Source organism: Taeniopygia guttata, chromosome 3 (genome assembly GCF_048771995.1).
Source record: "Taeniopygia guttata chromosome 3, bTaeGut7.mat, whole genome shotgun sequence".
Classification (NCBI taxonomy): domain Eukaryota; kingdom Metazoa; phylum Chordata; class Aves; order Passeriformes; family Estrildidae; genus Taeniopygia; species Taeniopygia guttata.
This window is the reverse complement of record NC_133027.1, coordinates 56,164,433-56,177,393: the sequence shown is the minus strand read 5'-3', so window position 1 is coordinate 56,177,393 and position 12,961 is coordinate 56,164,433. Positions and strand designations below refer to the sequence as shown.

At 37.0% G+C, this 12,961-nt stretch overlaps 1 protein-coding gene across 2 annotated transcripts in view; it reads left to right on the top strand.

Moving 5' to 3' along the window:
• Positions 1-12,961, top strand: part of MED23 (mediator complex subunit 23) — a 37,686-nt gene continuing 24,725 nt past the window's right edge. Inside the window, exons 1-11 of one of the 2 annotated variants that reach the window (XM_012572634.5) lie at positions 1-186; positions 2,909-2,940; positions 3,045-3,132; positions 3,920-4,044; positions 4,185-4,296; positions 5,083-5,181; positions 5,731-5,832; positions 6,787-6,856; positions 8,404-8,516; positions 9,661-9,756; positions 10,297-10,314. In XM_012572634.5, coding sequence (XP_012428088.1) covers positions 127-186; positions 2,909-2,940; positions 3,045-3,132; positions 3,920-4,044; positions 4,185-4,296; positions 5,083-5,181; positions 5,731-5,832; positions 6,787-6,856; positions 8,404-8,516; positions 9,661-9,756; positions 10,297-10,314 — 915 coding nt within the window. In that variant the 5' untranslated portion in view covers positions 1-126. The remainder of the gene's footprint in view (positions 187-2,908; positions 2,941-3,044; positions 3,133-3,919; positions 4,045-4,184; positions 4,297-5,082; positions 5,182-5,730; positions 5,833-6,786; positions 6,857-8,403; positions 8,517-9,660; positions 9,757-10,296; positions 10,315-12,961) is intronic. The other variant, XM_002192493.7, reaches the window with a different exon arrangement.

Genomic DNA, 12,961 nt, shown 5'->3' with positions numbered 1-12,961 from the left:
AACGGCGGGGCCGAGCCGCGGCTTCCCGGGGAGCGGGATCCGGGCGCAGCTTCCGGCGGGGCGGCGGGAGGAGCGGCGGGCGCCGCCGCCTGCGCCTGACAAAGGGCCCGGAGCCCGGCCGGCCCCATGGCGATCCCCATGGTGCCCATGGAGACGCAGCTGCAGAGCATCTTCGAGGAGGTGGTGGTGAGTCCCGTCCCGGAGCACCGCCGGGGCCGCCTCCGGGTCCCCGCGGCCCGCAGTGCTCCCTCTGGGGTGGGGCCGTCCTGAAGGAGATGAAAAGCAGGTGGGAGAGGGGCTTTTGGTTTTCCTGGCGCTGTCGCCGCCCTCCCCGGCGCCGTGAGAGAAGGGCCCTTCAGGGCTGGGCTTCGTAGGAAGGCTGGGACAGAGGACCGGCCGTGAAACAGCTTGCTTAGCCAGTACCGAAGCACAGAGCGCTGAATTTGCTGTAAAATAAGCAGTCTAAAGAGTTTTGAAGGAGCCTGGGAGAAGATGGATGTCCCGAGTAGGCGAGCCAGCATAATGGCATGATCGGATTGTGGGAATGCACACGCACGATGCTGCCTGCAAAACGAAGCACAGTTAACCCAAATGCTTCCTCCATTTTCCATACGACATTCTTTCCAGCATTTTACCCAGCTTTGCTGCCTGCCCATGGATGCATTCAAGGCCCCAGACCTGCTCACAGTACTGGAGGTGTGGCCATACAAAAGCTGAGTGCAGCAGGATAATCGCCTCTTTTGTGTGAATGGTTGAACACAGGGTTTGATGCATCCCAGGATGGGGTTTGCCCTCCTGGCTGCCTGGGCTCTCTCCCTGTTGGCTCACACTGAGCTGCTGCTGACCAGCACTCCCAGATCCATTTCTGCAGGGCTGGTCTCCACTGCTCCTGTCCCAGTTTATGCTTGTGCCCAGCAGTTAACTCTTGTGTCCAGAGTACTTGTTTGTACTCTGTCCCAGGTACAGACTCTGGTATTTGCTAAATTTGATGGCACTGATTGCTCAGTGCTCCAGTCTATCCACATCCTTTTGTAAGGCCTCTCATACCTCAAGAGAGTCAACAGCACCTGCCAGTTTAGTATCATCAGGAGATTTGCTAATGGTGCATTTACCTCCTGCTGCTTTTACCTCCTGCACCATTATATAAATATACTGAACTCTAGGAGCCCAGAGGAACACCACTGGTGACCCATCATCAGCCAGATGCAGCCCCACTGACTGCACCCCTTTGAGCTCTGCCCTCCAGCCACTTCTTCACCCATCACATTCCAAAGCTGCTTATCCCACAGTTCAACAGCTTGTCCAGAAGGATGCTATGAGGGGTAGTATTAAAAGTGTTATCCAGAAAAATACTTCCACTGCCTTTTCTTTGTCCTCTCTAGGTGGAGAGGACAAAGATCTTTCTATCATTACCTTATAAAAGATATGAAATTAGTTAAAGATATTAAATTAGTTGAACAGGGCTTTCCCTTTGTGAAGCCAGGTCAGTGGGTCATTAATCACACTTGTGTGGAGCACAAATGAATGAGCTTCTTGGTAGATATGAGACATTCACAGTTGGAAACACTGGGGTGACAGGAGCTGATCCTGAATGGGAGCCTGACTGACATTTCAGACGAAAAATAACATGATTCAAATGTCTGAAGTGGAAAGAATCTGTAGATCTCAGAGCAAGTGAAAATTATTTCCATGTGATGAATTTCTGTAGAGGAAAGAAAAGCCCAACCATTCTAAGTTGGCATTATAAAATGCATGATGTACTTTTCTTTATGCGGTGTTAAGTTGCTTGTAGCAGATTAATTGCCTACATGTGACTGATTCCTCATTTTGGCCATTCGGATTATTTTCACATTTTTAATGTTGTCATTTGCCTGTGTTGTCACACTACCTGGTTTTATGTACTGTTATTTGCCTAAGATTCATAAGGAACAACAACAAAATAGTTCCTGAGAAAATTTCCCTGTATTTTTAGAGCCATAACTGATAAAATAGCAACTTACTACTTTCCCTGCTGCTGGTATGGACTTGGTGGACAGCATCAAACTTTACCTTGCTTTCTGTGCAGATCAGATGAGTGTCAGCTTCTCCTTTGCTTCTTCAGTAGCAGTGGCAGACAATTCTGGGCCAAATGATGGAAAAGGAAAACCAGCAAGTTGATTTTGTTACATGTTTTTGTGTCTGTAATATAACAATGAAAACATATAATGGTCAGTGACAGATCACACCTGAGTATAATACGAAATTCTTACAAAAGGTAGGAAAGGCTTTAGAATAATATTTTCCAAAACCTATTTGCTGAAGTTCTAGAATAACGATGTAGAAGCCTTCGAGAAAAATGAAGTTGCAAAAGAGGAGGAGGGAGTAAAGGAAGGTCTTACAGGAGATAAACTGAATATTCATACTTGGTTTTTTATCAAGTACAAGACCATTATTACATCATTCCATCAAATTTAAAAAGCAATGGATCTAAATTTGAATGAGAAAGTAATTGTATTTAATTGATTTGTGTAACTGAATGTCATGGAACATCAGAGGGGCAAAAACTTAATGGAATTCAAAAATGCTAATTTTTCAAATGATAAGAAGAGAGCTGTAATAAGACAATCAAACAACTTCTCCAGCTTTGGGAAGTGAATTGATCTCTAGATGTTTAGAAGACCAAAAAAGAAAAAAAAAACCAAACAAAAACCAACCCAAAACAAAGCCTTCATCTGGATCCACAACTTTTATTTGTCTGTATGAAAACAAAGCAATCTCATCTTCGGAATAGTGTGATTTAGCAGAAAACATCTATTGTTGTGTGGTACAGACCCATAACAATTGACTTTGCCTTTTGTGCTTCATCTTGGGGCCATGATTGTCGTAGAAACCTTCTAGCAGTAGCTCACTTGGGGTTTTTCTCTTACAGAAAACAGAAGTAATTGAAGAAGCTTTTCCTGGGTAAGTGTAATACTGCTTTATTTGTGCAAGGTTTTATGTGTAAATGTATTTTTCTACTTGTTTCACTGGGTACTGCTAATAACTAATGTTCTTGTTTGCATTAGGATGTTTATGGACACTCCTGAAGATGAGAGAACCAAACTGATTAGCTGCCTGGGAGCTTTTAGACAGTTCTGGAGCAGTCTTTCCCAGGTTAACATTTGATTTGTTGCTTAGGTCTTGGTACTTTATATACTTTTTAATATAAAGATACCTTTTCTAGTAGACGAACACTTAAGCTGTAAGGTCTCTGTTCAATTATTCAGAATCTGATTTCAGACATGATGTAGTAAAGAATACAGGAAGACTTTGCAAGAAAAAAAGGTAGTTTTGAGATTTGTAAGGTTAAATAGTTGTTCAGCAGAGGTTGGTGTGCAATGCAAATAAAGATAAGCGAATAGAAGTGTAACAGTAAAGAAATAAACAATAAAAGTAGTTTGTTACAGAATTTTTGGTAGAAGCGAATAAATAGGTAAAAGAGAAAAAAATAAGATGGTTAGGTTAAAAAAATCAACTTTCAAAAGCTAGATACCTCCAGACATTGCTCCATAATTGGAGGCCTGTTCATCTTTATTTTCACTGAATTTGATTATAACTGTGAAAGGGAAAAAATAACGTAGAACAGTTCTATTTTACTTTAGTCTGTGCTAACTGCGCTTACTTGTGAAAACCAAAGTTGACTATAGAAATCAGTGATTAATCCAGGAAATGTTTCCTCTACTGGACAACTGACCTCGACTTATGCTGGACAAGTGAGCTTCTTCAAAGTAAGATCAAAAGACTTGTAGGAAAAACTATAGGTTGGGCCACTGGATCACTTCTACCAGTTTATACTCCTATTCTTGTGTTAGTTTCATTTTTTTATAGTAGGATACTATATGAATTTTATAGTTTGTTTCACTACCTGTAAATACATTCTTTCTCCCCTCTCTTTTTTCAGGAGTCCCATGAACAGTGTGTCCAGTGGATTGTAAGATTCATACACAGCCAACATAGTCCTAAAAGAATTTCTTTTCTTTATGACTGCCTAGCAATGGCAGTAGAAACTGGACTTTTGCCACCCAGGTGAGCCATGTTGGAATAATTGATTAGCTACATGGAAGATGTTCTATTGGAGGTATTTTTGCAATGACATTGTACAGTTACTGCTGGAAAACATGTACTTATTATCTGCCATTCATTCTTGCATTGTCTTCTTCTGCTAGGATGGTTTGTGAATCTCTGATAAACTCCGATACACTTGAGTGGGAAAGGACTCAGCTGTGGGCGTTAACATTCAAATTGGTTCGGAAGATTATTGGAGGTGTAGACTACAAGGTATTTTCCACTCATTCCTTTCTCTTTGCAAAGACATGTTATTTGCTACCTTTGTTTATGTGATTTTATCCAAGAGACATCCAATTTTTCAAAGTCTGCTTTTCATACAAAAGAAAATTCAGTGAGCACTTTCAATGCTTTTTGACCTTTACCCTAAGAGATAATTTTGTGTTTACAGTGTAACTCATCATGCACTTTTCTGTTACAGTCTCTTTCCTCCATTTTCAGTAACAAGCTAAATAACCCTAATGCAGTTGTAGAAGTTTATTTCTGGTAAACACTGGAAAATAAAAACTATCAAGCATTAACGCTGGAATTCTGTCATCTGCGTTACCTCTGTTGCTACACAGCAAAAAGCTTCTGAAAGCTGCGTCCTTGGCATGGTACAGCTCCAACAGAAGGACTAAGAGACCACACATGTCTTGGCAGATAATCACCTCGCTATATTGTTGACGATGATAGAGCAGAAAACAGAAAATACAGCACTGTGTTCTGATCAGGCTGCAAAAGGCTTTGTAGGTTGGATGTCTCTGGATGCACATCAAAATATCAACAGTTATTTTCTCTTCTGGAGCATTCTGAGACATTCCATAAGGAATTTAATGTAATTGGTGTTAAATTTTAATGTAATAAGTATTAATATTCTCAGTAGCAGTTTGTCTTCTGACACTTAGCAGCAAGAACTAATTTTTCTGTCAAAATATTGTCTGACCATATTGATTGTGTAATCTTTCTGCCAGAAATAAACAGTATCTAGAAACGTTAATTTCATGTGCTCTCTTTCAGGGTGTGCGTGATCTGCTAAAAGTCATCCTAGAGAAAATCCTAACAATTCCAAACACTGTAAGCTCAGCTGTTGTACAGCAGCTTTTAGCAGCAAGAGAGGTAACTGTATGGATTTTATACCACTATAGAGGAAGAGAGGCCTCATTCTCTTGTTATTAGTGAGTTTCTGATGGTTGGGATAGCTCTGATTGTAGTTCAACAGGAAAGTCTTACTCTTTGTGTTCGAATTCTTTACTACAATTGCAGTTTATGCAGTAAATAAAGTGCTTTTGTGGGATATTTTAAGTAAGTGATGAAATCCCTAATAAGAGAGTCAGGCCCAATGCTTGACTTGACTAAGGTAAGATGTATAGGATATAATAATGATGAATAATTTTTTCTTAGTGAATAAAAATAGGGTTTTTTTCCAGTACTTTATGGGCAGACATAGAGGCATGGTCTTAATAAGGCTCAAACAGTCTAACTTAGGCTTGTACAATTAAAAATAGGTTTGAGAATTATTGAAGTATTGCTATCAGAATAAAACTTAAGGAAAAGTATTTCAATTCTTGTATCTGTTTTAGTGGACTCTCTCAGACTATTACACAGATTACACATTCATTTACCCTATCTAGGGTTTTTTAGACTGATGTATTTTTTTATTTATAGGTGGTAGCCTACATCTTGGAAAGAAATGCTTGTTTGCTGCCTGCCTACTTTGCAGTTACAGAAATCAGAAAACTATATCCCGAAGGAAAACTTCCCCACTGGGTAATGATATGATATAAGATAATATACCCTGGAATTTTGTTGCAAACAATACCTATATTTAAAAATAAATTTCATGTGAAAATTTAAAACCTGCTCAACAGTAAGCTCTGCGTTTAGTCACATAAATGAAGATACAGGCTTGATGTGATTGCAGCAGCAGCTCTCTGTGTTCTTGCATGAGCCTTATAATTTTGACCTATGGTCTAATGTTCAAAACTCTTGAAGCACTGAGTTAGTTTTATTGAATATGTTTGGAAATGCAGGTCATGCATACCTACCACTGTGTGTTTTCTCTGTAGCTTCAGGATAAGAAAAATCACTTTAAATAACTGACCAGTGTTTTCTACATTTTCTATGTTTAAACTCAGTTATGTAGAGTTATTTGGGGCTCTAGTGGAATGAAAATTGTCATTGTTTCGAAAAAAAAACGTAATACTGATCCAGTTTTTCATTTTGCATTCTGTTAAAATAACTAGGTGTTTGGAAAAGGGTAAAATCCCAACTTCCCCGTGTTACTGGGAAAATTGTTACTGTCTTTTGAGAGAAGATTTAAAGTAGATTGTACTACTATTGGGTAATTTTTCTATCTGGAGTTGTTATTCAGTGGCAGAGATTTGTTATGAACGGAAATTATAGTTTATTTTAAATAATCTGCCTGTTAGTGTTATGCAATCAAATAAGATAGCTTGCATAGGAAACAGTTCTTGTATAAACTCCTGCTTGAGTGCAAACGGGGAAGAGTGCTTCCTGCACCTCCTTTCTAATGCTACAGTTTTCATTTTGTGGTTTTATGTTCCAGATGATTTTTCCAACTTTTTGAAATAGGAAGTTAGTTATTTTAGTAGATTTCTGCATATTTTATTAAAATCCATACACGTATATTTTTAAGTCTTAAATATTCTTTATCAATGTCTGGAACTTAAACCCTAATTTTTTTCTCCTCTTCTCACCCAGTTACTTGGTAATTTAGTATCAGATTTTGTGGATACCTTCAGACCTACAGCAAGAATAAATTCTATTTGTGGTAAGACAATGACTTAATGAATGACTTTAAAATTAATTCATTTATTTTGAACTATTTTTTTCTTAGAGCCTTTTGGGACCTATATCATCTAAGCAAAATAATTCAGGTCTTATTTTTCATCTAGTTCCTCTGCCCTTGTCAGTTTGTTCTCAGACTTGGTTCCTTTCAGTTTTTGTTTTGACAGGGAAAATTTACTGATGAGATCAAATTCTTTGCTACCTGATGGTAGTGGAAGTAAGCTAGTTGTTACATGGTCATATGGTTTGTAACTACAGGTCACTAGATTAGGGAAATTGTAAATTTTGTTTTCCCAAGTCAATACATATCCACAGGGATGTTAATCTCTGAATGTTTTGACTTCAGTTTTCACTGATGCTTTTGTAGCTGCTCAGCCTCTTCTCTCTTGTTGCTGGCTTCTGGGTGAACATTTCCTAGTTCGGATGGGTACTTGTTCTACTTTTCTGTCAAAGAAATGCTCATCTTCATTTATTGTTGGAAATCTGATGATCAAAACTTGGCTTTGTTTTAATGTGATTCCTGCTGCATTTTTCTTCAAAAGATAAAAATGTCTTCTGTTTGCTTTTAGTTTAATAAGAGCTGCATTAGTTCTGAGCAAGGTTTATTGTGACAAAGCTTCTTTAGTGCAGAAATTAAAAATGTAAATTCATCTGTAATGCTCCCAAAGCATTTTGTTTCAGAAGCATCAGAAGTATTGAAAGTGTGGCATAGCTCTTATTTATATGTCTGACAGGGATCACATTTTATTTTTCCAAGTGTTGAATGTGTAAATGACCTGTATAGATAAAATTGAAGGGAAGAAAAAAATATTTACCTACTTCTTGTTTTATCTGATAATAATATGGCCAGTTTGGATAATAGAAGTCATAGAATTTGAACTGAGAGAGGTCAAAATTGAGGCACCTAAATTTACATGCTGATATAGAGGTTTGCTTGGAGCTCAGTTCAAGTGCTTAAGAGCTAAAATAAAGGCTAGTTATCTAATCTACACTGACTAACATGTGTAAATTCAGCCTATCCAACACACTTCATGTGTTTTGGTCTCACTAGGCTATGCTGACTAATTTTGACTGGATATTTGTTGACTTTAATTGGAATACACACGCTTGTGTTCAGCTGCTTTACTGAACACTGTCTTGTCCACTGGGTCAGTGAAGGGAAATTGAAAGGCTATTTTCATTGTGGAAAGTGTCAGTCTGCCAAGATCAAATAAGTTTGATTGCTAGGTCAAGCAATGGCAGGAGAGCAGTGTTCTGTTAATATTTAAGGATACTTATAGATTGATATTTGCAAATACTTTCATTTTTGGGGTACCTAGTGTGAATAAATGGGGACTTTACTGCGTAGATATTTTATTAGTTGAAAGTTGGTTAGAAAAATAAAATCAGTTTGAAGCAATCCTTGTGGTAAAACCTTTAAACAGTGAAAATTTAAGGAGAGCATAAAAGTGGCTGAGGCCAGTTTTTGCATCAAAATGATTAGGCAATGGGCCAGTTTCACTGGTTGAGAATTTGTTTTATTGCATATAGGTCGCTGTAGTCTCCTTCCTGTGGTAAATAATTCTGGTGCCATGTGTAATTCATGGAAGCTGGATCCTACAACGCTTCGTTTTCCTTTGAAAGGTCTCTTACCATATGATAAGGTACGCCTTATTAAACTTCTTTAACCTGTTATATTCAGTAAAACAAAACTTCTATGTCATTAAAGTGGGGAAGAATTTCAACCGTGAATATCTGTTCCAGTTAGTCTAACTTTGAAGGTGTGGATGTTTTATATTTCAATGATTTCAAGCTATATACAGAGGACCTGGAAAGTAGTGTTTGGTATAACTGCTGTCCAGATTGTTGAAGAACATGAGACATAATTTAATGTCCTTTGTGTGTGTGTGCATGTGACAGAGCAAGTGAGAGCAGATAATTGATTGGAAAATTGGCTAGATGGAAGAGAATGGGAAAGTAATTTCTTCTTTTCTGTGCTCTTCATTATTCCACAGGAAGGATAATTTACAATTCAGACTTAAAGTTTGCACATTTAAACTTAAAACTCTGAATGTGATGTAGTGGTGTACTGAAAGAATTTAAAGGATCAGGACAAAAATCCATGTTGTCCTGCATCCCATTCCCCATACCCTAGATGTCTAGTGACATGTATAGTGCTCACAATCTGCAGCCTTTATCATTTTCCTGACACAGATGTGGTTTCTCTGTATTTAGTAAACCTTCATCTCCCAAATACTTGTTCAGACTCTTCTTGAGCCCCTGTGAACTTTTAGTATCCTCAACATTCTTTTGACAAGGAGTGCCACATTTCAGCTTCAGGTTGCATGAGGAATCAGCTCCTTCTGTTTGTTTTGAACCCAACTCCAGATAACATTTTTATTTAAAGTGATTCACGCTGTGGGAAGGTGCAGTGAGCAGTTGTTTCATATCTGATTTATTCACTCAGTCCTGATTTTTATGCATTTTTATGCATTTTGGTGCATCTTCTCAGTTGTCTTACTTTGTTTCCTTCGAGTTTAAGGCTTTTCCAAGAAGTGTACCTTCCTTTTATTAGATGAAGAAGGTTCTTCTACTTGGACCTCATAAAATCTGCCACTTCTTAAGAACTATGATTATCTCCTCATTGCTTTCAGTTACCAGAGAGCAAGACAATTTCCCAGATAATACATACCCGCATAAATTAAGCATTCATTCTTACGTTGTTTATTCAATTAAATGTAAGCTCAGTATTAAACATAATCTTGAGACATTATATATTTGTTTATGATTGCTTGTTTCTTTTTCAAGGATCTGTTTGAGCCACAGACTGCTTTGTTGAGATATGTGCTGGAACAACCGTATTCCAGGGATATGGTCTGCAATATGCTAGGTCTGAATAAGCAGGTACTGTACTGTGCTGTAACATGTGATTTAATTCTGCATAGAATCTGCACTATTCTTTTTCTCTTTTCTTTGCTATAGCTAACTAAGCAAAACAGTTTAGGTACAGAGAGTGATTTTTTTTTTTTTAATGAGATCATAATAGGTTAATTGGACACTGTTATTCCTATCATTTGTATATTGCTTTACGAATGTTAAATTGAAAAGTAGAGATTTAAAATATGATTTTTTTTTGCATTGCTTTTTTTTCCTATAAGGCCAGCCTCAAGTACACCTTTGACAGACAATAGGAGACTGGTTATTGTTTGTTTGGTTTTTAAAGCATTGTTGTACTCTGTTATATTGTAATGTTATAGTAGTAGAATAGTTGGAAGCTGGGCTTTGTTTTGTTAGATTTTTTCTTTTGAAACCTTAGAATGGGGGGCTTAGTCTGACTTGGGGATCCTTGAGGCTGGCCTCATAGTCACTGTTTTGTCTTTTCTTTTTTTCTTCCTTTATTTTTGTTCTGTCCTGTCTTGTCCTGCCCATCCTCCAATGCTCTAGACCTTGAACATTGCTCAGGTATGTTCACAACCTTACTGTTGTATTGTGACTAACGATACGCTGGCCGCTTTGTAGCCACTGATTCCAGGTAGAGAATACATGTACAGTCAGGGCTTGAAATTGGCAGGACCGTTAGTCAAGGGCAAATTCTCACTACAAGAATCTCACTACGAGAGATACAGCATGAAGCTGACAGTCAGTGGTCCTTCTATACTAAAATTTTCATTGGAATGGACTGCTACTATTTCTCTTACCAGTCATAACTTTAACTTTGCTGGAATTTTGAGATGAGGAGAGATTTTTAATTCAAAATTTCTTTCCTTAATTAAGTGGAAAAAACATCCACTAGACTTAATTGTAAAAATATAAGGCTGTAAAAACATAATTTAAAAAAAGAAAGGTTTACTAGTGGAATTTTCTTATCATTAGGAAGCCTCTGTAAAGAACTACCCAACAGGCAATTATAATATTCTCTAGTCTAGGTGAAAGAAGAGTAGTCCAGAATACCACACAAAAAGTAGTTCCTTAAAATTTTGACTACTTGTTTAAATGAATAAACACCTGAGCAAGTCAACCAAGTGGACTTCTGCTTGAATTTTTAAATTATGGGTGTTATAGTTTATCCCTCATTACACTAATAATTGCCACACCTACTTTAAAAAAAAACAGTGTTTAAGATTTATAAAATAGCGTTGCTGTTTGCAATACTATAGTGAAGGTTGTGTCAGTGTTTCCATTTAAGAAACTTTTTTCAGGTTTGTAACTTGACTATAAAATTTACATGATCCTGAAACCTTGTGTACATTTCCCAATGTAATGGAATACACCAGTGCATTTTCTGAACTGGGACGATGTTTTTGAATGCACAGATGCCTACATCTTGGCTGATAGTACTCTGTGTTGTATATGATGATCTTTTGTACCTGAGACTTAAAGCAGCTGAAATGTTAAATCTTGGAATTGAGCTGCTAGGTTTACTGTTTAAATTAGTAGTATTTGTGTGTCTTTCTATGTCTGCATTGAGTTGATAAACGAAACTATTCCTCTATCTGTCTTGTAGCTGGTAAATAGTACAAGATATAGACAAAAATTATGTTGAACCCATTTTATTCTTCTAACTATGGATGGTCTGTCCTTTCATGTAAAAAAACCCATTTATGTTAATGCTGGGTTTTAGCTCCTACTTCACCGTCCTCCAAAAGTAATTGAAGAAATAAAATGTATTAAATTATACTTTTAAAATTTGTTTGCTAGTATAGGAATTCCTACACAAAGTTTCAACCTGGCATGAACTTTTATGGCCGAGGAACAAACATGAAGAATGTAGCTTATAAAGGAAATGCTGACAGAACATGAACTATAGCTGTGCTACTACAGTTACACCATCATAAAGATGTTGAAAATTTATGAGTTGAAAATATGTGAGTTGAAAATACAGATATAGAGGTGGGTGGTACAGTGGTATAGCACAGGAAATATGTTCCATTTAAATGTTAATATACTCTGCATAAAACTGTGGAAAATATTAAAATTTTACTTGTTTCTAAGTACAAATTACCTTTGTGTCACATTTCAATTTGTTAATGTAGCCGCCTGACAAAAATAGTAGCATGCTTTTCAGAAGTTGTGTAACTATATTAATGCTTTCAGTAAAATGGCTGATAATGTTGTATTTTATTATTAGAGAAATAACCTGCAGAAATTGAACTGTCGCTATAGTAGAAGACACTTAGAAATGCAAATAGTGCCAAGTTTGTTTCAGAATAAATACAGAAACACCTCAACGCAATGATCATTATTTATTTATGATCATTAATTATTTGTGTGGAGTTGCTTGTATGCCCTGTCAACTATTTACACAGATCCAGTTGCAGGATTGGAGCCTTCATTTGAATCTTTTGGCATCACAATCTAGGTATGGTTCAGACAGATTTGTCCTAGTTCTTGAACAACGAAGTTTTGTGGTTCAGTCTTAACTAAGCAGATCTGTGTTAGAAAACCATTCACTCAAGTCATCTCTGATTTGTGTAAAAAATACATAAATCCAACTGTCCTGTTAACCTTGCAGGGAGAAAAATGAAGGTAAAATATCGTATGTTTATAGATTCATATGTTCGTTTCAGGATTCTAAGTTTTCTTGTGGGATGAGGTTTTCCAATAACTTTATCAAGAATATGATTTTAAGTCCAAATGTAATAATGTGGACTTCAAAATGATTCTTTTGTCAGTATCTGGGGACTCTGAGTTTTTGCTACTGTGTACTTCTGTGTGGACATACTCTTGTATATCTGTTTGAATTGGTCTATAGGAAGTAGAGATTTAAATTGTATTTTATCATGTATATTATCATGGGTTGTAGTTGAAATCTTATCTTAAGGGTCTTTATGCAACCTAAATGACTCAACAATTCTGTGTCAATTTATATTCTCCTGCTAACTGGGGTATCAATTTCAATTCTTAGTTATTTTTTAAAATAATTTTTTGAACCATATAACAATTTGGTTTTTTTGGAAAATGATTAATAGTTCTGAGTGTAATGCACTGATACCACATTAAGATTCGGTTTCGGGATCTTAATGGTTGTTTCTTAAAATGGAGCTAAAGTAATCTCTTAAGGACATGAACTGTCTCCGGAGGTTTTGTTTTATATCTTTACCTTCTCTCT